The following is a 25035-nucleotide window of genomic DNA, read 5'->3' on the forward strand; positions in this document are numbered from 1 at the left end:
TATGGACTTACGGGTTTCGCGTTGGCTTCCCTTGACCGCAAAGAGAAGAAAAAAGAAAGAAGGTCGCGTGATCCACACTTTGGAGGCCGTGAGTGCATTTCAAAGGAGATAGATAAATTACATTATTCGGTCATACAAGAGTAGCCACGAGTTGCCAATGGACGCTGTTGACTAGCTGTCTTCCTTTTAGTTTCTCAGTGTAGAGAGGCTTTGAGTAGCTATGTGCGAATAACTGATGAAACAAACAATTATTTTTCGTTGTTCTCATCCCCCCCTTTTTTTAACCGAATTACACATATTCTTAAGTTATTTTCACTTGTTTTAGAATCTCCAATTCCCAAGTTTGATCACCACCTATTCTATTTAATACATGTTTTCAAAAGTTAGCCATCTAGTAATGTATGGTACGTAAATGTCAAATCTTCATTATGGCACAGAACCATCTTGGAAGAAAATCAATCATTCCCGTTTAAGGGGCATACTAGTTTCAATATTGATTTTGTTGTCGACGTTGATGACAGTGACAATTTCAAATAAAATCATGTTTCGATATCTGTTAAAACGCAAGTTCTAGCGGTAATGTTGATTTCAAATGAAAGTTGCAGTAACAATGATTATTTCAACTGTTGCTTAAACCCTAACAACAATGACAATCCCAAGTGTATATTCCAGCAACAATTACGAAATAAGTGAAGCTGGAAAACGTTTAGTAGCATCAGGAGTGGAGCATGTTTTTTATCTCCTTGTTGAATCGTGTTTAATTGTGAATGGAAAATCAAAACCTCGTCCACACCTGTCATTACCAAATAACTTTAATCCATAAGCAATATCTCTATGGTAGTTTCCAAAAGCTCAAAGTGTTGTGTTCAATTTGTTTTTATTACTGGTACAATGTATCTAGTATATTGTTATAGTATTTGATTTTTTGTACTGTTGTTATATCGAGCTTAAAGTTTTAGAGCAAAAGATTTGGAAGACAAATGCTAAATAACAGCAAAATGCCACACGTGCAGATATGAAATCGTTACACAAATGCTTTATTTTCAACATGTGGAAGATATTGGGATTTGTTTACTGAAATAACTAGGTTTACAGGATACAATTCACACAAAACATATTTACTGACACAACATTTCATACAAAAAGTATTCCTACAAATTGTATATTTGTTCGTATTAGCTCTACAAAATACACGTGTAATTAAAGTGAGTAAGACATGTATATTACTATATCTATTTCTACAGACAACAAAATAACTGATATAAATAACAAAACGTTCACACTACTTTTTGTTTTAGAAGTTTCTAATTTCTCTTTATTCCAACAGGAAACAGATCCACACTTGTGAAAATTTTTAGATATATTATTGTAAATATTTTTATTTTTACAGCCTAATACACAGGTTAACCCCAAAGCTAACCAGCTCACTTTACTAAATGTCAAACTAAATACATGTGAAGTATCACCTATAACTAATTGAATCTTATATAAAGAAACTAATTATAGCACTATTCCTACTGCTTACTCAACAAGTTTAGTGAATCCAGACAATACAACTCAGCTGCTACAGTTACATAGTTACGTTTACTAAAATAAAGCTAACACAATTTAATTTCTACTAATAATCATTAGTTTACTTATAGTTAAGCCCAATACAACTTCATTCTACTGCTAATCATTTGGATTTACTGAAGTCAAGCCACATTCAACGCTTACCATCATCCAATTGAGTTTACTGAAATTAAACCAAATACAGTTGAAGTTTTACCACTAATCAGTTGAGTTTATTGAAATCAAGCTAAATACAGTTGAATATTTACCACTAACCAGTTGAATTTACTGAAATCAAGCCAAACGCAATTGAAGTTTTACCACCAATCAGTTGCGATTACTGAAATCAAGCTAAAAACAGTTGAATATTTACCACTAACCAGTTGAGTTTACTGAAATCAAGCTAACACAGTTAAATTTATTTCACTAACCGTTTTAGAGTCAAGTCAAGCCAAATACATCTTAGTTTCTACCGCTAACCAATGTAGTTTACTGAATTCAGCCGAAGTGCAGTTCAGTGCTCATCGTTAACCAGTTGAGTTTACTAAAATCAAGCTCCCACCAGTGGATCAGCGATAAGTCTGAAGACATATAACGCTAAAAACCGGGTTTTGATATTCGTGGTTGGCACATTGTTTATCTTTGTGCTTCGAAACGAACAAATAAACTAAAATCAAGCCAAATTCAGCTCCATTTTTACCACACCAGTTGAGTTTACAGAAATGAAAACCAACGCAGTTCATTTTTACCCCTAACAGGTTGAATTTACTGAAATTAATCATATCAAATGGAAATATATCAATATGATGTTTCTTAGCCAACATTATGCACCCACGCACGCACGCACTCACACACACATACGCACGCATTTATATATAACTTTCGAAACATATATATTACGGTTAATTTGGGAGTTAATGGTATCAAAGAGGGAACACTTACAAGTGACTTTTCTGACAGTCAGAAATTACACATTGGCACATGTTATCACGTGGCTTTATGTTGTTCGTTATAAGCTATATTACAGTCAAGAGTTTATTTACACGTGTCTGTTATTACAACCCTATTTTATTTGTACAACCACAGCAACGAGACTACTTTAGACAGTTTGTGTTACTGAAAATACTTGTTCATAGTTCAAAATATAACAGGCCTTTTGATACAATGTTTACCAGATTAGTCAGAAATTGTTTAATAATGTTAAACGGAACCCCCGAAAAGTTTGCATTATTTTATAGGTGAATCACAGTTATAACTTTGAAGTAGTATCCATTTGTGTAATCTTGAATTCCTTACGCGAGTCCTAATAAGAAAATGTTTCGCTAGTTCAGCTGCAAGCTTCAAAACTTATGACGCTAATTGTTTGGAGTTTATTTCCTGCTGTGGGCACAGTACAGAAAGCCCATCTTGCAGGCTTGTGTTTAACAGCAACAATTATTGTGACGGTAAAAAATTAAAGAAGTCAGCTAACTTCTCCAAAAGTTAACTTGATCCTATCAGATTCATACAAGGCAAAATAATAAGCATACATAACAATTCTAATTAACTCCAAACAAAATCACTATTTATAAGGTAGTAGAATATTACTAATCACTCATATTCGAGTGATAAATCCAAATAACTCATATAATTCACACTATCTTTTCTCTTTTAAATATCTTGTGAAAATGACCTTTACGCTACCAAATAAACAGACAAGTAACACGTGAAAGCTTGTCAAATATATATCTAAGCAGATGATGCTTATAGTCTAGGTCCAGGATTTCCATTTGATCGGTCGTGTGTGAGTTCTGAATCAATAATACAAATATGATAATCCATCTTACTCAAGAAATTGATCCACATTTATGTATGCGCTTTATGTTGTGATTTCACAACTTATCAATAGAAAACGACTTAACAGTCAAAGTTCAATGGATTTGGAGCAGTTAAATGTTGGTCTAACAAGTAATGACACGCCTTTCTCAATGTTTTCTTTACAGCAGACAAGCTAGCTTATACAAACATTTGTTTTATGAACTTGTGGAAGCATTTTTGTTCAGTTTGCTCAGTAAGAAATAAAAATTCTAAAGATGATCGTTTACAGAATATATTTTTGGATATTCAAACAGCAATATTTCGAAAAAAAAAACAATTGAAATATTTTAGACACAATTTTAATAGATAACAAAATAGATGTTTTCAGATTCGATAAGTTACTTCTCGATAAGTGTTGAACAATTTTGTTGTTGCTTTCTGAATGAAGATTTGGCAATTCTTGAACTGTTTTAACTTCGATAATTTCATAAAATATCCGCCAGGTGGTCTGTCGAATTATGAATATTTCCGCTGACAATACTATTTAAACGTTTAGACATGTGCTGTTCTACATTGAGTCGAGTGAGGAGTGGAAATTGCCAAGGAGTAGTTCTTCTACCCTAGATGGCGTTACTAATGCTTGCGAAGGATGACCTCAGCGATGGGGTAAGAGTTTCGGCACTTGCTAGAGGTGCAAGATTGTTTTTGTTCAAGAGAAACCTGGAAAAAAAAAATCAATATTTTCAAAAACCCAGTTCTTGCTATTATTCTAAAATATTAATACATTTCAATAATTCTAAAGTTTCATTAACATGATTAATTGCATTGTTCTTTTAGTTTAGATTTCTTTTTTAAAAAACGATGCAAAGACAAAACAATTATTTAAACACATACAAATATTACATCTATGTTAGAAAATTAAAATAAATGTGGTTAACGTGTTATTAATGGGGTTAAACGATTATTTTATGATCTCAAACATAATACAAAAATAGAAGTATCCGAAGGAAAAATAACAACATTTTCAAGAGTTATCTAAAGATAATATTTAGTCCTTACAGCGGACTTAATTATAATATTGCTCCCCAGTGGCTCTGCGGCAAGTCTGAGGGCTCACACTGCCAAACCGAGTTTCGATATTCGTGTTGGGTATAGCCCCCCTGTAGCTTTGTGCTTAACAACAAACAAATTACATTATTGCTATCCACTGTACAAAACCAGCTCGTAAAAACTTACTTCAGGCACTTTCGTCTTTGGATTAATCATCTTCATTCTAATTTTCCTACATTTTAAAAGCAGGTATCAGTGTAAAAAATATTTTAATTGCGTGAAGATTTGGTGATGTCGAAATGTATATAACAACCAACTGAATGTAAGAGCACAAGGTTTTGAATGTAGGTGTTTTACAAACAAAAACTAAATTAGCAAATCACACATTGTACGTTTTTAATCCCCAATCCTACCTGCAGTGGCTCAATTGTACGTCTGAAGACATAAACGATAAAAAACAAGGTTTTAATACCTGTAATGGATATAGCACAAATAGCTCATCGTGTAATTTTGTGCTTAACAGCAAACAAATTACTTTTAAGCACACTTCTAAATCATTTTCTTATCATGGCAGCACAATCATTGTATATATATAGATAGATAGATATTGCATTTATTACTGTTGTAAAATATAATTTGAATTTGATTAGAAAAATGTAAAAGCGAAGCAAAAACCATATTGAATGTGAATGTAGATGAGTTAATGCCTTAACAAAATATATGACACAACATTCTTAACAGTGATTGCTCATTTTCACGTCGATTACGGTATCCATACTAATGGAAACTTTCAGTAACCGTACCAGTACATCTATTATCGATGTTATATTAAAATAACAACTCACATATCATCAACTATTCTTTATTTATCAAACTCCTATTTATTTAAAATAAATAAAAGTTTGATAGAAGAGAAAATATTCCAGTTTCCTTATACACATTCACCTTGAACTGAAACCACCTTGAACTACAGGTTATATATGTGTGTGTGTGTAATCATATATCCGTTGAACCGGAATAAAAAATTTTAATTATGTAGATAATGCCACTCTAAGTTTTTATATGTTGTTAATTGTTAGATTGATGAGTTATCAAGATCAGTGATTCTCTAACTGTTGTACGCTTACCAGTCGTGGTACTTGAAGCTAATGTCGATGGTACACGAACAGATTACCGTAAAAGCTACAAAATTTGTAATAATCCCAATTTGAGTTTCATGCATATATATATATATATATATACACACAGTACTCTCCTTACTTCTAGACTGGCCCTCCACCTGTATAGTCTCGCCAGCATTTTATTAGACCTTCAAACTTACAAAAATCGCACCAAATATTCTTCAGCTGTATCAGAAAGAAACAATCACATCCTTCCCATTACTGGTTAAATGTTAAAAGTATTAATTTTTGCTACTAGGTTTGTCGTTGTTTTTTTAAAACTAGGCCTGGGTTTTTACTTTTAAAAAATGGTATGTTAGCTTAAAAACCTTGAGAACCACTGATATAGATATAATATTCCAGCTGTTGTATGACTTCTGCCAATGTTTTAGGGAACGAATTTTTTATGAAGGAGATTATAGGTATCAGACAATGACATCACATTCAAACCTGTGCGTCATAACTGAGCTGCATGTGCACAACAAACTGTTCTGTTTATTGGTGCATTACTCGCGCTTTTCCCAGGACACGTGCAAGGATCGAGACTAAAGATTTATTTTTCTGGAAAATCCATGAACACATCTAGATTTTTAATCCTGAAATGTTTTAATCTTCTATTTTAAAATAATTAACTTATCGATCATATTGTGAAATCCTTTCTCAATGCTACACACACAAAACATGACCTAAATAAGTCATCTTCATTTAATAAATTATATAATTATCAGTAACAGTAATGCCAAAAATAAAACTCAAACTTATTTCAAATATATAAAATAAAACAAATACACACAGAAAACTGTGTTAGCCGTATATGACAGTTGTTTAAACTTATTTTGATGCTAAATGGTCACTCATTTTTTTTAAGGTTTCTTGAGTTTTAGTGGAATACTCCGTAAAAGCTGTTTTAAAACTACCTTACTAAATTTTGGATGAAATTTTGGACTAAATTAAATTTGCTAAATGTAACATAACAATTGACAAATGATAGAACTTACTAGAGTTATTCAATTTTTAAGTCATTCAACAACAATTAAAATATTTCTTTTTAAGCGAAAAGCTACGCCGACAGCGACTATCGAACCCCAAATTTCAGTATTATAAATCTACGAGATTCCCATAGACACACTGGGGAACTATAACTATTGGGAAGAGGTATCCCTGAAAAGAAACTAATAAATAAGAATAATCTAAATTGATTATTTAGTTTTCTTTTTCAAGTTAAGATGACCTTCAATAAACTTGACACTCTTGAGTCAAAATAAAACAAAATGAAGAAATAAAGAAAGTGAAAAAATCTTAATTTTCTGCACAGTTCAAGATTGCGATGAAACTCCAGGCTAATATGGCCAAGTCGTGGCTACAGGTTAACGTGATCAAGATTTTTAGTGTTCTTTGCTTTTTAAAGTGTGTAAAAATGATTATCACTTTTTATCTTGTTATGACTGCTATTTGTAATCTTCTTTGAAGAAATAATTATGAAATGATCGTGTAACAATTAACTATTTTACATTGTTTCCTCTATCAAGCCATACTTTTCGTTGTTTCCTAGGTGATAAACCCATTGCTCCTTAAGATTTTACAACAGAAACTGGCATGACAGATTTTTAATATTCCTCCTAATATGATAATAAAATAAAAATTGTTTATACTCTGGGAATATCAAGCAAACTCTAAAATGCTGGCTAAGCTAAATTAATGCAGTGATATTTCTCTTGTAGGATAGTGTTTATGTCACACGGTAATGAGGATTTCTAGCTTATTCAGGACGACGCACGGTAAAGATAGCGCAGATGCGACCATCAGTCCCACGTGTCTCGTGCGCTTTGAAATACACAATCGATCGCTGAGCCACATGAGACAGGATCGTTTCAGGGAAGCCTGATCTAAAAGAACTCACTCGTCTGTAACACCCCAATATATAAACGGCACTATTCTGTATGTGATTTATATGTAAGTCTGACAGAGTCTTATGAGATTTACTTGTACTTTTTATCTACTAGCCTGGAATCTCACGCTGATAGGTTGATAAAGGTATATATGTATTGTTGTCTTAGTTAATAAAGAACTAATACTTTTTAAATAAAATAAACTATTTATGGCTGACATTTTAAAACCTGTTGAATAGCTTGAGAATACCTTAAACTTTGAAGGCGCATATTCAAATGATCTGACGTACAGTTTAGGTGTTACGTATTCAAATTAACTGGTGTACGGTTTGAGTGTTACATATTCAAATCAGCTAAGGTATTGCACGGGTATTACTTATTGAACTGGACTAAAACATCGGGTGTTTCTAAAACGTGAATTTATTGGTCTGTGGAACTTTGATCAGGTACTTACTTTGTTCAGTATGAAGAGAGCTATTCAATCGATTGCGTGATTGTATAGTTTTAGGTTATGGTGCTTATTATCGTCTTTCAGAACGAGTAAACAACGTCACAGTTATTGGTGTAGTTATAGTGTTCACTCATTATAAATAGTGAACGTATCAAACTCACCAGGGGTGTTAAAAGATGATACAGATTTTAAGATATTTTCCTTCAAGAATAAGTATTACAATTCTTACTCAATTAGCCAAGCCTCCCTAGTGGCACAGTGGTATGTCTGCGGACTTACAACGCTAGGAACCGGGTTTCGATACCCGAGGTGGGCAGAGCACACATAACCCATTGTGTAGTTCTGTGCTTATCTTCAAAGAAACAAACAATTAGTCAAACGTTAAATTGAGAAAATAATAGAGATTTGTAGATATGGATGCAATGCGATATATTGAAAAGAAAAGATTATTCAAAGGTTGATTGAATACTGCATGATGTTCCTATTTCAGTGTGCAATAAAGGCAAAATTACATGTATGCAGATAATGTCATGAAGTTAAATGTTCAATGTGACACCAAACTTAAAACTGTACGATAGCGCCACCTACGGGAATGTAAACGCCTACGGTACCGTTGGTAGATCTCTCGACCGATTCAAAGACTCTATCGTATACTCCAGTGGCCGTCTGGTTTAATGTGACACCAAACTTAAAACTGTACGATAGCGCCACCTACGGGAATGTAAACGCCTACGGTACCGTTGGTAGATCTCTCGACCGATTCAAAGATTCTATCGTATACTCCCGTGGCCGTCTGGTTTAATGTGACACCAAACTTAAAACTGTACGATAGCGCCACCTACGGGAATCTAAACGCCTACGGTACCGTTGGTAGATCTCTCGACCGATTCAAAGACTATAGTATACTCCCGTGACCGTCTGGTTTAATGTGACACCAAACTTAAAACTAAATGCATGATATTGGATGTGTGATTCTACTTTGACTCCTTTTCAGACTTTTGTACAGATATAACAGACAACCAAACAGATAATGAAGCAAGAAATACTGAGGTGGCCGGTTTCTTGTACTTTTCCGTTAAATAGTCTGTAATATTTTTGATTGAGAAAACCCAATAGCAAAGAATGCCAAGTATAATTCACTTGTTTTCGGTATCTTATCAAGTCAAATATACATATGTATATGTATATGTATGTATATATATATAAATTACGGAAAACAAACATACTGAATTTTTACTGTTGAGCTTTTGGACCAAAACATTATCGTATTTATTAGTAATAATTGTTTAATTTGAATTAAGGTAATTTTGGACAATAATATAGCACCTGCAGCTTACCACCTGGTATTACTAACAACAGAATATACTGTTAAATATAAACCCTAACTCTTCATTTATATTCTATTAAACAGAGTAGTAGAGCAAAGATTCTACTAGAAGCAGGTAAGCTTATACTCGGTTCCTAGGCTCGTACAAGAACTAGTAACCCACAAGCTCCAATCTCAATTAAAATATTATCACAGCAAGTTATCCCTAATAACAAATAAACGGTGAATTATTCCCCGCTAAATAACAAACAGGATATTACCCCTCCCCAGGTAAGTTTGAAAGCCTATAATGCTAAAAATCGGGTTTCGATACCTATGGGGGGACATAGCGCTGATAATCTATTGTGTAGCTTTGCGCTTAGCAACAAACAAACTAAATCAAACCCTTCTCCATAAAGTAAATAGTGACGTTATCCTTCCAAAAAATATAAACATATTTAATCTCTGTACTTTGTTAGTTAAACAAAGTTACAAACATGACAAAGTTGTACACTACTTGTTAGCGTGATTATTGTTCAGTACTAAAATTAAACCATTGTTAGTGAAATGTATTTGGTATTTAAGATTATAGATACGTCCGAGATTAGGGTTGTAATTGGTTTCAAGCAACGTTTTATGGACTCTCACCAAAATTTAAGTACTGCCATCACGCGTTGTAGTTAAAATCAAAGCAGTCAGGGAGATTCGAGTTCGTCGTTATACTCAACTGGTTTAATGTGTGCATTTGGTGCTCAATTAAAGTAGTTCTAATCATTTTAATTGCACATAATTTTGTCATCCTCTTATGAATTTTTTTGTCAGCTGCTATTTGGATACACAAATGTCACGTTTGAAATAAATAAAGGCAACTTGCGTTTTTTTTCTCTACAATTAAAACAAGTAAGCTGAATACTTAATAAGGCGTTAACGGTCCTGTAAAATAAAATACACTAAATTGCGTGTATTTTATTTCAACAATTTAGGTGATGTTTTTATTTAATATCTCAAAATTTCATCTTATGATTATCGGGGTTTGAATTAATCCAGCAAATAATAGTAATGTCTGCACTTTACGAAAATATTTTCAGTTTTGTAATAGTTACTAAAATCGTTAAGTAAGCCCAACAAAAAAATATGTACATCTTTGAAATAAACAGCTCATGAACGTAGATGATACACATTCAAGAATACAGAATAAAGATTATATATAGACATAAAACTGTGTTATAATGCTTTTTTTTTAAATAATTAATAACCAAATACTTCTTAAAATCAGACGGTTCAAAGTCGATTGCACATCAGGCTATGGTGAGAATGATATGTCTCGTTATAAAAACTCGTGAGTAAAGCGAATATTGTATAACGAATAATGTTAAAAGATCAATATGCATTATTTTTGTTCTTAAAAATTACAGCTGGTAACAGTTTGTTTAGAGTTAGTCAACTGGATAATAACGCAAGCTTCTAGACAAATAATAATAACTCCCAATCAGAGTAAGCTACGTACTTAGAGCGAAACTAAAAATCAACTAATCATCAGTGTACCTAATTAAGTATAATTTTCTTACGTCTATATACTTATAAAGGCTAGAGCGCATTGTTTCATTAGTTGGGTACCTTCGCTGTTAGCGATACTTTCGGCCGAAATCCCAATATTTCACAATGTTTGACTAGCTTAGGAGACTTAGGATAATGCTAAGTATACAATTTAAGCTAATAATGCAAAACAGCCTTTATAATAAAAGTATAATAATAAGTCAAAGTAAAAAATAATGACATTAAATATACTAAGTAGTGGAAGTAACACTAAATAGGGCCCGACATGGCCAAGTGGTTACGGCGCTCGACTCGCAATCTGAGAATCGCAGGTTCGAATCCTCGTTCCATCAAACATGCTCGCACTTTCAGCCGTGGGGGCTTGATTATGTGTCGATTAATCCCACTATTCGTTGGTAAAATATAAGCCCAAGAGTTGGCGGTGTGTGGTGATGACTAGCTGCCTTACCTCTAGTCTTACAGTGCTAAATTAGGGACGGCTAGCGAAGATAGCCCTCGTGTAGCTTTGCGCGAAATTCTAATATCCCAGAAACCCAAACAATAAATAAAGAACATAGAACGCCTTACTAAGGAAACACACAAACACTACCTGTTATACAGAAATTTCTTTATATTTGTTGTTGTTGCTGTTTTCTTAATGCAAAGCTATACAACAAGCTATCTGAAGTAGGTTCATCACGGGAAATCGAACCCCGGATTTTTGGTTATAAATCCATAAGTTTACCGCTCACCCACGGGGGAGGGGACGTTTTTTTTTTAATGATATCTTGCTCTCCCTAGCTTGTCTACCCGACCAAAAAAAACTCATTAGAGAAAGAGAAGGAATGGAATTTTCAACGTGAACAGCACCTCACGCGCATGTCAGTCAAACGGTCAAATAATAGAGCTTTAGGATTCAGGTATAGCCATCTTTAACTTTCAACAAATGCCCAATGAGAGTATGGCTAGCAGCATCTGCTGCCCCACAAGGGCTTTGTCCGTCTCCTTGGCCCAAATAACGGGACTGGTTGTTACTCTTATAACGCGCCCACAGTAAAAGGGCTGATCGTGTTTACTAAACGCTAGAGCACGTCCAGCCCAAACATATAGATAGAGATTACTTTATATGAAGACCACACAGTTCAATGTGCAAATACTGACTCTGAAACGTGAGTGAATCGTAAACGGACAAAACTAATCAGTTTTCTTTATGCTCATGTCTTACTAGTTATGGATCCAATAAATCTTAAAATTCTACATCTCTCTTTGCTATAACTTTCTTTCTTGATTTCTACTGGTTACACACCCCTATTTATCACTAATAGCCTGGAATAACTATTTCAACAAAGTAATGTGCTTTTATTTTCACTACTTGGAAAATGGAATAAACAGCCGCTTTTATATCTGTGGGGACAAGGAAAAGCAGTAAGGCTGCATCTGACCCGTGACAGAAAAATACTGAGATAGATAATGTTCTGAATAAAAGGCTGTGTACACTTCTAGATTGTAGCGTGATTGCAAATAGAAACTAACAGCATATTCTTTCCTACTACCATAAAATAGAAACTAACAGCATATTTTCCCTTCCTACTTAAAATAGAAACTAACAGCATATTCTTCCCTTCTACCTAAATTAGAAATAAATAGTACATTTTTATCTTCTACCAAAAACAGAAACTAATAGTATATTCTTCCTTTTTACCTAAAATAGAAACTAACAGCATATTCTTCCTTTCTACTTAAAATAGAAACTAACAGCATATTTTCCCTTCCTACTTAAAATACAAACTTACATCATAGTCTTCCTTTCTACTTAAAATAGAAACTAACAACATATTCTTACCTTCTACCTAAAATGTCAGGAGTTGATGTAAGACTACTTTTGTTGCTCTCTGGGTCACGTGATGTGCTAGTGTCTCTAGAAATTCGTCCATTTTCATCAGCTTTTTGAAGTGACATAACAGGAGTCATAACAACATGAGGTATCGAGGGAGATTCAGTCTTCGGTGCTGTGGAGCTCTGTTTGTAGAGATCAGGAGTCCCAACCGTCGATACATCCTTCTCCATTGATGGTTGCTTGCTTTCCAGATGTTGTGGAGTTTTCTGATTATCACTGTAGCAACGAGTGTACCAAAAGTAAAATGCTGTAACAGGCACAGCTAAGACCAGGCATAGAGCGCCTCCTAGGAAAATTCCTACACTATTCTTCCAGTAAATGGCCCCAAAAATGAGTAAGACGATTCCTGCGGCGAATAAAAAGATCGCAGTCACCAGCCACGTCCTCAAGAGTATTCTCTTACAAAAAGGGTTTTGCTGAGTTTTCCCAGCAGGAGTCTTGCAAGTAGGCTTGGGAGATACATTAGATTGTTGATATTCCTCTGTTTCTCTTTCGTTCATTTTTATCCAAAGAAACCACGAAGGAGAAACGAATCTACAAAAACACTGAAAATTAGACAAAAGGTAAGAATTTTAACAGACTGTGATGCTGTTGCATTCTTTTCTGCTACTAACGCAGCCTTTGAAAATTTCTGGGAATAATAGATTAGGTGTTTTACATGACTTGTAATAAACCACACAAAAGCTTCTGTAATTTAATAAAACTTTCTGTTGTCTTGAAAAGTATCAAGTTACAGCCCATCTCTTGAAGTCATTACGAAAACAACTCCACGTGTTACAAATTTTACCATTTCGAGGATTAATCTATAAAAATTAAATGAATAAAGTGTTTATTAACGGAACAAGAAAATTTTTGTGGTCATACATAATACGCTAGTTTTGTTACATAAGCTCCTATAGAATACGTTAGTTTTTTACATAAGGTTATATAGAATAAGTTAGGTTTGTTACATGAGGTTACATGAAATAATCTGGTTTTTTACATAAGGTCGTATAGAATAAGTTAGTTTTGTTACATAAGGTCACATAAAGTAAGATAGTTTTGTTACATAAGGTCATATAGAATACGCTAGTTTTGTTTCATAGAGTCATATAGAATAAGCTAGTTTTGTTACATAGAGTCATATAAAATACACTAGTTTTGTTACATAAAGTGGTATCAAATAAGCTAGTTTTGTTACACAGAGTCATATAGAATAAGCTAGTTTTGTTACATAAAGTCACATAAAATATGCTAGTTTTATTACATAAGGTCATATAGATTACTAACACACCTTACCCATATATCACAGAAGAAACTCTCCTTTCTATAGGTGATGCTCACTAACATACCTTACCCATATATCACAGAAGAAACTCTCATTCTTACCCATATATCACGCAGCCATACTTTCCTATGTCAAAGTTTTCTCTGAAAAACCTTCAAAGAATAAGTTTAAAACAGCATTCAGAAGCCATAACATAATACGATCGCAGTAAGTATATACCAAATCACCTAAAGATCCAATGGAAAGCAAAATCATTATTTACAACATCCATTGTTAATGTGAACTCCAAAACATTAGAGAAACAAAAACCACCAAAGTAAGAGTTCAGAAGCATAATAGACGTACAAGATTCTGTAATACCAATCTTTTTTTACAACAGCCTATCATGACGGAGAAGAAGGTCGTATAATAATATGGATTACCACAAAACAAATCCACTCAAGAAGATAGATAAAAGATCTCCTACATCCACCTAACTGATAAATCATTCCTCCAACTTACCAGAAGCTAGCAAACTTGGATATTTTTCTTAAAGCCATCCAAATAATATAGTGGAATGATGTTCCAAAAAGGCAAAAGCCTGAAGAATGTATTTGCACCTGCTTTTTGACAAGGAAAACCCAGGATCAAGTCCCAACTCTCGCCACCACATACAGTCCTTATCAGGAGCTCCATTGAAAATGACAATAGATTATCATCCAAATGTAATTAAATAATTAATAATTAGTATCTAGTGGTAATATAAAAACATAATAACTAATTAGCAACTAAACTTTGTCGATCGTACAGGCTACCAAACACGATAAACCAGAGATTTAGATGCAAGAAAACTGACGAAACTATATAATTCATGACCTTGTTTCGTTTAATTACGTTCGAAGATGTTATATCCCTTGTTTAATGTTAATACGTTTGAAAATGTTGTGCTATAATCTTAATATCCTTTGTATATGTTTTAAATTGTGTAGTTTAATCCTCTCCAGCTTAGCCCGATGGATACGTTTTCTTTTTCCAAATATTACAACGTCATATAATTTTTTTTTTCACTAAACTGATTTCTTTTTATTGTTTTTAATATTATCTTTATTTTACTTCACTAATCGACTTGACAACAGAAACTCCTATTTGCTTTGCAGCAACGAAAGTAAACAGAAGCCCGGACTAAACAACTTTCGGACTTCAGAAGCAGAAGCAATGCAGCACAGTGTTTGTTGCACATGCTCCATAGTACCAAGTCCTGGATCACAAAATAATAATAACAATAAAAATTAGATTAATCAATGCAAAATTTGAAGTGGAATCTGAATAATCGGACAACCAAGAATTTAATGACGTAAAGCTCAGTTTCTTTGTTTCTTGTGTGCATTTTTTTTAACAAATAAGAAATCCAATAGAATAATATGACGCATAAATCCTTTACACATACAAGTATACACACGCGTGTGTATCCAAAACTTTTTAGAATGAAAACCATGAGTATAACTGTGAGTCGAAAGCCATAGCTACCAGGCCTTGTTGTTGGGTAAGAATTCTTTCTTGTTTAAGCTACCTCAATGTTGTGACACCGTGTAATTTTACAAAGCTGTCTAACTCAAGGATTTATTGAAGATTTTTAAGAAATCACATGTGAAATGATCAAAGACAACGTCTGGTTTTAGAACTAATCATTTCCTTACTTGTGATACAAACACAGAGTTAGTGTACTATAATAAACAATTTTATTTCATATAAAAACAGTAACATTTTCTTTATAATGAATCTTTGTTCATGCTGTACAACAAAATTTTTTACAATTAATATTTTCTTTCATGTTACAAAGAAAGCGAGTTTTTAGTAGTAATCGCTCTTTTCATGCTGTACAGAAAATATTTCTTTAGAATTCTTCGAGTACAGCAGCCGATTATTTAGAGTTGGTTGGTTTCGTTCTTCGTTTGCAGAAGCGAATTATTTAAAATTAATCAATTTATTTTATTAACTCAACGGTAAGAGCAGCTTTGTACCAGGATTAAACGTGGGAAGGGCCAGGATAATGAAACAAAAATGTAGAGAAAAGTATAATGTAGTAACAAAGTACAAAAGTAGTTTTTATGGTAGGCTAAACTATTATTATTGTAATGCTCGAAGTATAAGAAATAAAAGGATGACTTTGAAACACTAGCTTGAAAAAAGGATATTGATATAATGGGGATAATTGAAACTTGGCTAAATGTAGACAAATTTTATGACATGAATTTATTTGAAATACAGTGTTGTGGGTTGTTTAACAGGGATATAATACTATAAATGGGGGAGGAGTGGCTTTATATGTAAAATGTGAATCAGAGCCTGTTCAGATTGAGCATATCAAAGTTAATAACAAAGAGGTTGAATCTATTTGGGTTTCTGTTAGTGGTTATAAGGAGAGAAGGCTTTTAGATGGAACTTGTTACAGACTACCAGAAGAAACTGATGCAACTAATTAGAAACTCTACAGTGAGATACATAATTCAACTATTAATGAGGTTATAATTATGGATGATTTTAATTTCAAGCACATAGATTGAAAAAAGAATTAGAGTAAAATTTATGAAGGAGACGGTTTTAAAAACTGTTCAGGGTGGATTTATTCACCGTTGGTTAGGGAACCTACTAGGAACAATCATATTTAGAATATATTGTTAACTTCTAACATAGAAATGGTTGACTGGAAGGAATCTGGGTGCAAGTTATCAATTTATTATTATTAGGTTTGATGTTTTGGGGCATTTGGAGAGAAGATATAGTGATATTTTGTTTCCTAATTTCGAAAAAGCAAAATTTGAAGAGATAAAACATGAAGTATCTGCTGAACTAATTGAAGTTACTGATCAAATCTGGAAAAAAGTTTTAAATAAATTCTTAAATATTTAAGATAAGTATGTTCATTATAGAAAAAATGGCTACAAGAAAAAGTATTGGCTCACAAAGGATATAAATTATAGAATTAAAGACAAGCATTATAAATTCAAGAAGTTCAAGTTAACTATAATGTTGAGAAATTGAAATATTATAGAAGATCAAGAAAGTTGCTCAAACTAGAAAGTATGAAATAATAATAAGCTGTATGAAAACAGGTTGGCTGAAAATATTAAACTTAGTACTAAGGACTTCTTCAGACACATTAAGTGCAAGCAAAATGTTAGGATGGGAGTAGGGCCTTTGAGGAATGATATAGGAAGCTAATGTCTGATGATAATAGGATGACTAGGTTATTACACTCTATTTTTACTTTAATTTTTACAAATGAATATTTAAGCAATATTTCTCATTCTGAACAGTTGCCAGATGTAAACAAAACCAAACAAGATGACCACATTAATTTTGAGCTTTTTAATAAAAAAATTGAGAAGTTAAACAATGATAAAGCAATTTGGTCAGATAATATTTACCCAAGGGTTTTGAAAGAGGTTAATTATTAAATATGTAAACTACATGCTTCTATTTTTCTAAGTCCTTCAATAGTGGGCAAGTGCCAAAAGATTTGAAGTTGATTAATGTTGCTCCTCTTTTCAAAGGATGTGATAAACTGATCCAGTAATTATAGACCTATTAGTTTTATATCAGTAGTGGGAAAAGTTTTCGAAAGCCTGATAAAAGATGCATTACAAAGTAATTTAACAAAGTTTAAAATTTAGTTGGATAGTCAGTATGGTTTGAGTATGGGAATGTCTTACCACTCTAATATTTTAACATTCTTTGAAGAGGTTACTGCTCATGTAGATGAGAGTACGTGTGTAGATTTGGTGTATCTCGATTTCCAGGTTCTACAAGGTGACACATAAAAGGCTTATTAAAATATTTAAATTTACTGATAATATCAAAGTTTTGGGCGTTGCTGACTACGAGGATGCTGCTGCTGCTTACAAAATGATGTGAATTATTAGATGAGTAAGTGAATAAATGGAAGATGGGACACAACAATGTGAATTAAAGTATAATTTTACAATTTTAATAGAACTAATCTTAATAACGTTATGGAAGAAAAGGGTCTTGGTGTTCTATTGATCAGTCTTTTAAGCAATCCAAGTAATGTGTTGTTGCTAGTGGCAAAGCAAACAGAATTTTAAATTGTAGTTACAGAAATATTGAACACAAATCTAAAGAGTAAAGTATAGGTCATTGTTTAGGCTGCATTTGGAGTATTGTGTTTAGTCTTGGTCTCCTTACCTTAGAAATGACATTGAATTGTTGGAAAGGGTTCAAAGAGGGGCTACTAGGATGGAAAGATTGTCATACGAGGATAGGCTAAGACTCTGATATTGTTTTCTCTTGAAGAAAAAGAAGAGTTAAGAGAATCTGATTGAGGTGTTTAAGATTGATAAGGGAATTGATGGTGTTGATGCATCACTTTTTTTTTTTAGTACTTAATGGTAAGAACTGTAAGCCTAGGGAACACAAACATGAATTTTGGTAGGGTAAGATTGATCTTCAATAAGACAGCTTTATTTTGCTAGCAGTGTGGTTGGCCTTCTTTGGAATGGGTTGTCTGCATATGTGGTAGATGCAGTTAATGTAAGGAGTTTAAAGGAAGGCTTGACAAATATTTAAATGATAACGACTGGCTTTGAATGTTTGTTTTATTTTAGGGCTTATTATAGTGTATAGGATGATCTAAATGGACCAACAGATCCTTTGTTATCTATAAATTATATGTATGTATATGTGTACAGAAACTGTTTCCTTAGAATTAACCGTTTTCATTCATGTTATACAGCAATGAATTCTTTTGAAATAACCGGAGTTTTTTCTTCGTGTACAGGAACACATTCTTTAGAATTAATCATTTAATCAATGTTGTACATACAATTCTTAAGAATTAGTTTATTTTTTCACGTTGCACAGAAACATTTTCTTTGGTATTAAATGACTTTTTCTTTCTGGTGTAAGCACGGGTTTTTTAGAATTTTTATTTCTATTTATGTTGTGCAAAAATAATTTATTTCATGTGTACATAAGTATTTTACTGTAATTACCCGTTTGCCTTCAAGAAATGCAGATACAGACTTTTTAGAATTGGCCGTTTTCTTTCACAAACTGTCACGAAACAAATTTTATGCATTTTGGAATCAATATTTTTCAACTCTTGGACCGGGTTTGTTTATTCGGTAATTACATTTTATTATTCCTCTTCACTTACATCTCGGCCATAAGTTAGGCCTGGTGCTCTAGTATATCATTTATACAATTGTTCAATTTTCCTTCACAATCTACATTCGAAAAGAAAAAAGAAGTTAAGCCAGTTATCCGTCCATAACCCAATTAAGGACAGATGTCAGCCGCAGTCATCACAGAAAAAAAAATAAAACTGTAATCGTACATTTATATATATTATCTGTATTATATTTTCCATGTAATACGAAGATGGTGACTGAAAATTATCCAACGCAATATGAGTATATAAAATACAAAACTAATGTACAGTATTGTGTACGAAATACGCCAAACTACTGTAACTGTACTATATTGTGTACAAGTAAAAAAACACTTTTCAGAAAGGAAGTAAATGTAGGGATGGCTAATATCAATCCTTCAAAAAACAGTGCAAACAAGATAGTAGGGATGGCATTTGCATCAGCCAAACATAATAGCACAGCGCACAGTATAGTAGAATGTTAACAGATAAAAATAGGCTGAATTAAAGTCAGTTGTGATTGAATAGTTATAAATATTTCTATATATGTTAATTCATGACTGTGCTATTATGTAGAGATGATGTGAATGCCATCCCTACTCTCTTGTTTGCATTGTTTTTGAAGAATTGATGTTAGCCATCCCTACACTTATTTCGTTTTTTGAAAAGTTTTTCTTTGCCTGTTTGTTTTAATGCATTGTTTAAATAGACACAGGAAAGTTATATCTAAGCACAATGATGTTCCAACTGTAATATTTATTGTTTATCTATTATCGGCTGGTAATTCCTGTTTCAACCCGTACTTAAGCTTTAGGAACACCAAATTTCTGTACGAAAGCTGCCTGTAAGGGGTAATGATAACATTGTTTACACTAGAATTATGATTTTTTAAAATTACCACTAGTTCTTAATAATACTTATAAAAGCGGATACTCCGTTTCAAACTATGTCACCTCAGTGAAACAGGTTGACAGCATTGTTTTGGTTTTTGAGTTATAATGTATATAAAAAAGAAGCAAAAGAAAGGAGAACAAGAAATTCAAACTTTTTCCTATGACATTTACAGAAATTCCCAGAACTTGTAACTCATTCATTACATAGATGTTGTTATAAAAAAACACTATATAGTATTGTGAAATTCTGATGACCTGTTGAAGAGATATTTAAAATACTATTTCGATAAACAATCCGAACCATCCCTACATAGGCAGTGCTACTGCCTGCCTGATAAAATACAAGAAACTAATGTATAGTATTGTGTAAAAATTACGCCAAACTACTGTACTATATTGTGTATAAGATAATGAAACTAATGTGCAACGTTTTTGTATAAAATACATCAAATTAATATATAATGATTAGGATTCCTAGTATGCTTTGTATACCTATTATGAGCACACTGTTTATACTGTGACATAATGAATATATGTGAGATACGACCGGACTGAGAGGGCGCTAATACTCTTTATTTCCTATTTGTTAAATACAAATAAACGGTGGGTGTTTGATGCTTGAGACAAAAGAATCACAAGTAAAAAAATACAAATTGTAAACTATTTTTGTTTATATTTTGATGTCAAACAAAATCTATTGTTTAACCAATAAACTGCATACGATCTCATTCGAAGTAATAAGTTCTCTGGTCACTTGAACATCTTTAAAATGCAATACTTATCACCGACCAATAGTTTAAATTTTAACCATACAGTGTATGTATGCTACTTATAAAAATACAACCTATAAACAACAAAGGGATAAAAATTATTAGCTTCATAGTTTAACGCACGATATAGTAACATTAATAAAAGAAATAAACATAAGGTAGTAATGGAACTAAAATAATAATCGGAGCCTCAACAATCAAAACACCATCTAACATCAAAATCAAAGATAACATTTTTATCAAAAATTGACACTACTTCGTGCTAGGCCTGCAAATAGAAGCGTAAATTAAAAACCATTCTGAAAATCAATAAAACTACAAACAGATGGCTAAAATATGGAAAGAAGCATAATACGTTGACTATTCATACATAAATGATAATACAAGTTTAATTATAATTCTCGTATCAACGTTTAAAATTTGCCGAAAATAAACAACGAAAGCAGTTATTTGCCTTAAAATCAACAGAGACAAATCTAATCCAGTTAATTATTTTTTTAGTATTTTTAAAAACGTTGATATAAATATATTTACATATGAAGGTAAATGGGGAAACGTTTTCAGTTTTTTGGATATTTTACCACACATTCTTCTGCATTTTTAGTCTTAGTGCTTTTATTACTACTTTTAATTAGTAATTAGCTTATATCCCATGTTTCAGCTGCTTTTCTACTGCCTTCTTTAGGTACGCCCTGAGAAGGACTGAATGTGGGTCCTCTTGTCAGAGAGACTAATATAGTTATTAACCTTGGATGAGTAGAGAACACATCTGACTAACACATTTATCAACACCTGACATAAAAAAATAACACACTTATTAACAGCTGATATACTAAAGATGTGTAACACACTTATCAACATCTGACATACTACATACCAACGCATTTATCAACATTTGGCATACTAAAGATGTGTAACACACTTGTCAACATATAGTATACTTATCAACATCTGGCACTTTAAAGACTAACACACTTATTAACATCTGGCATACGAAAGACAAATACACATTATCATTATCTAGCACAAAAAACAAGCACATATTATCAACATCTGACATACTAAGTATTACCAAACTTATCAATAATTAGCATAATAAAGACTAACACATTTATCATCATCTGCACGTTATCATAATGTATAATAAAAACCAACACACATCATTATAATCTTGCACACTAATGACTATTGTTCGTATGCATTCTGCAAAGAATTATTATCTTTATCCTAATTTCAGAGACCTGTCTCAGTGTAACAAGAAGATTCTTCATGGGTAGAAAGCACACACTTATAAGACATGCCCTCTAAGTTCATTGCCACACCACTAAAATTGTTCTGGTAATAATATCATTACTTAATATCCTCTCATTTTCCTTTCCCAGTTATTTAATTTGCCCTTTGGGTAAACTGGTTTTTAATACTGTCTGTCTTTTCAGATTCCATTTTCTAATTAGTTAACAGCAGGGAGACGGAGAGTCTAACATTAATTTTCAAACTCAGTTTTATTGAAATCCCGATAATAATCTGAGATTAACACTTTATCATATTTAAATATTCATTAGTCCATCAACTAAATACTAAACTCCATTTCTTATCAATAAAACTACTTCGGCGAAAAGTCTTAGAATAACACTTACTCTCACATTCAAAAATTCATAATACTGTCAACAAACTACTATAATGCAAAAAGTGACTAACTCAACTCCATTGTGTTATCACTAAAAAGTACCTTGGTGATATGTTAGATATGATTCAGAGACTTACGTTACTCCATGCTACATAAGCTCCTCCGTCGGTCTCCCGCTTGCTATTGCACTCTTATCAATTTCAGTAGTTTCGTGAGAAAGTGTCACAAATCTTTTTAACCATTACATTTGAAGTTTTTCCAAGCTAGGCTTAACACCTTATATGCTTTCTCGAAGAACTTGACCTATGACAAATACTTTAAAGTATTTTCCTATTTCCCGATATTTGATGGAACTACTATAACTGTTCCACTCCTATTTCCAGACACGTTCGCGCGCGTGCATGCTAGCTTGTGACAGTTGGTTTGAATCCTCCCCTACCGACTCTTGTTTAATAATAATAATTCTTTTCTGATTGAATTGTGATACCTTTCAGTAATTTCCAATGAAAGTGCCGGAAACAAGACCAGTAGGAGAACTGATTTTGGAGAATAATATCAAAGGTCCCTCTCTTCTTCCCCAGTAAACATTCTCCCTTCTCTCCCTCTGTACCTCAGTTTCATCACGTGACTCGTATTGATTCTTCTGGATAACCTCTGCTGCGAATCGACGCTAGTCGGTAGTAGAATAAAACAGTAAGCAGCATGTGTGTGTGTGTGTGTGTGTGTGTAATTCCCCTCATGTCCAACTGACTCACACATTAATCTGATAGTATATGTATATATACATATATTTAAATACACACACACACACATATATTAAGAATTATATATGACTAACTAGAGTAATTATCTGTCAAACCATCCTAATAGTGAATACTCAAGCAGCGTCTAATCTTCCATCTATCTAGGTATTTGTTTGATTGTATTCCATTTTCTTATTAAAGATCTTTTCACCTCATATGTTCTTTAAGATACAACAACAAAATTATTACGTTAAATAAGATATTGTTCCTTTGTTGGGGGGTAGAGGGAGCTTCTGTAAGCTCACGATGCCTTCAGTGAAAAGTGCAACTCTCAGCATTACATTAAACATTTATACAGAGCTCATGGAGTATAATTCTTGTGGCAGAAGACATAAAAGTCGAGTAAAATCTAAGTTCCCTAAAAGAAAAGAAAGTTTTATCATTCCGCTAGGGGAAAAGGAAATTTTCACTTTTTACTACACTGAGACCTAGACTAGTTCACGCTAAGATTACGTATGGATCAACTTAATAAAAAAAAAAGAAAGACAAAAGTTTGGATAGAAAGAGAACAGTAGCGGTTACTCAGAACTCCATGAGAACAATTTATCTGAGTAGTTTTTCCCGGAATTTTGCTATTTAGCTTTTCTAAGTAAAAACAACAACAACAACACACAATTCGAAAGCTAACAACGATGTTTGGCGTCGTGGATGGTTTTGAAATCATTGCAAAAATTACAACTTTATAGCCTTAACCTTTGACCATGTTTTTTAAAAATTACTACAGGCCTATATAGACACCTTTCTTAAATAATAGAATTTAAAAGATGTTACCTTCAAAGACATGAACGAAAGAATACATAAAAATCTAGTTGGTATAAAATTTTTCAGTTAAAGCAAGAAGAACATGTTTTCTTCTCGGAATAAAACCATTAAATGGGTTCATTTTATTCCAAACAGTCGAGGCTTACTTCTCAGGACTAATTGCTCAATAGAAAAACAATAACAAAACAACGTCTGACTTAATGAGGCTCTAAAATACTTGAAAATCTCAGATTTTTTATAATTCTCTTACGACAAGCAGTGGTGCTATTGTTACGTCTAATTTAATCAAATGCCTTAAAGCAAAACATTTCTTTGATCAAGTGAAACCTTCTGTCAAACCATACAGACCTTAAATTAAAAGTAAATAATTGTACCTTAAACTGCTGTTTTCATTCAAAAAACACAATCTGAAATAACCCTCCCCTTCCTCTGAAGAGATCTTGTTTGATTTTAAATTGAACAATATATATATAGTAATTCTCTGTTTGCATCAAAACTCAAAATGAATGAAGATTTAGAGATTATTTTCTGATTAATTCGACAGTTTCTTAAATATCACAAAACTTTTTTTTTCTTCAATTCTACAACCATTCAAGAAATAGACGTCAGATTTAATATCAATTATTTTCTCAACACTAGTGTTTACAAGTGTTGTTAAATGAAACCAGACGGCAGCACCTTCCTCTTCAAGCTGCTAATCTTGATCGAACAGCGGTATTGGTTATCACTTTTATAACGCACTTAAAGTTGAAAGTGAAAAGCATGTTTGGGAATACCGCTTCTCAAGCCCAATATCATTGAAGCCCCAGTCCGATACGTTAAACACTAGGCCACTAGGGCCAGATATAAATAATAACAATGATTGTTTGTTTGTTTTGAATTTCGCGCAATGCTACATGAGGGCTATCTGCGCTAGCCGTCCCTAATTTAGCAGTGTAAGACTAGAGGGAAGGCAGCTAGTCATCACCACCCACCGCCAACTCTTGGGCTACTCTTTTACCAACGAATAGTGGGATTGACCGTCACATTATAACGCCCCCACGGCTGAAAGGGCGAGCATGTTTGGTGTGACAGGGATTCGAACGCGTGACCCTCAGATTGCGAGTCTAGCGCTCTAACCACCTTCA

The 25035-nt window shown here is 33.0% G+C and overlaps 1 protein-coding gene across 2 annotated transcripts; it reads right to left on the minus strand.

The window, feature by feature from the left end:
- Positions 1 to 1010: 1010 nt before the first annotated feature.
- On the minus strand, positions 1011 to 22963 carry LOC111084990. Of its 2 annotated transcripts, none has more exons than XM_022381806.1 (3): positions 22481 to 22963; positions 12584 to 13171; positions 1011 to 4068 (listed from the first exon to the last, which is right to left on the minus strand). In XM_022381806.1, exons 2-3 carry the CDS (start codon positions 13135 to 13137, stop codon positions 3969 to 3971), a joined length of 654 nt encoding a protein of 217 aa, XP_022237514.1. In that variant the 5' UTR covers positions 13138 to 13171; positions 22481 to 22963; the 3' UTR covers positions 1011 to 3968. The 2 variants fall into 2 exon arrangements, with proteins under 2 accessions (XP_022237514.1, XP_022237515.1); XM_022381807.1 differs by having other exon boundaries at positions 12584 to 13182.
- Positions 22964 to 25035: the final 2072 nt, after the last annotated feature.

The sequence above is a fragment of the Limulus polyphemus genome, unplaced genomic scaffold (assembly GCF_000517525.1).
Source record: "Limulus polyphemus unplaced genomic scaffold, Limulus_polyphemus-2.1.2 Scaffold193, whole genome shotgun sequence".
NCBI lineage: Eukaryota > Metazoa > Arthropoda > Merostomata > Xiphosura > Limulidae > Limulus > Limulus polyphemus.

Coding starts and splice junctions, on each gene's coding strand:
- LOC111084990 (XM_022381806.1), bottom strand. CDS start 13,137: ATGAACGAAAGAGAAACAGAGGAATATCAACAATCTAATGTATCTCCC. Junction 4,069..12,583: donor CCTGACATTTTAGGTAGAAG/GTAAGAATATGT, acceptor TTTTTTTTCCAG/GTTTCTCTTGAACAAAAACA.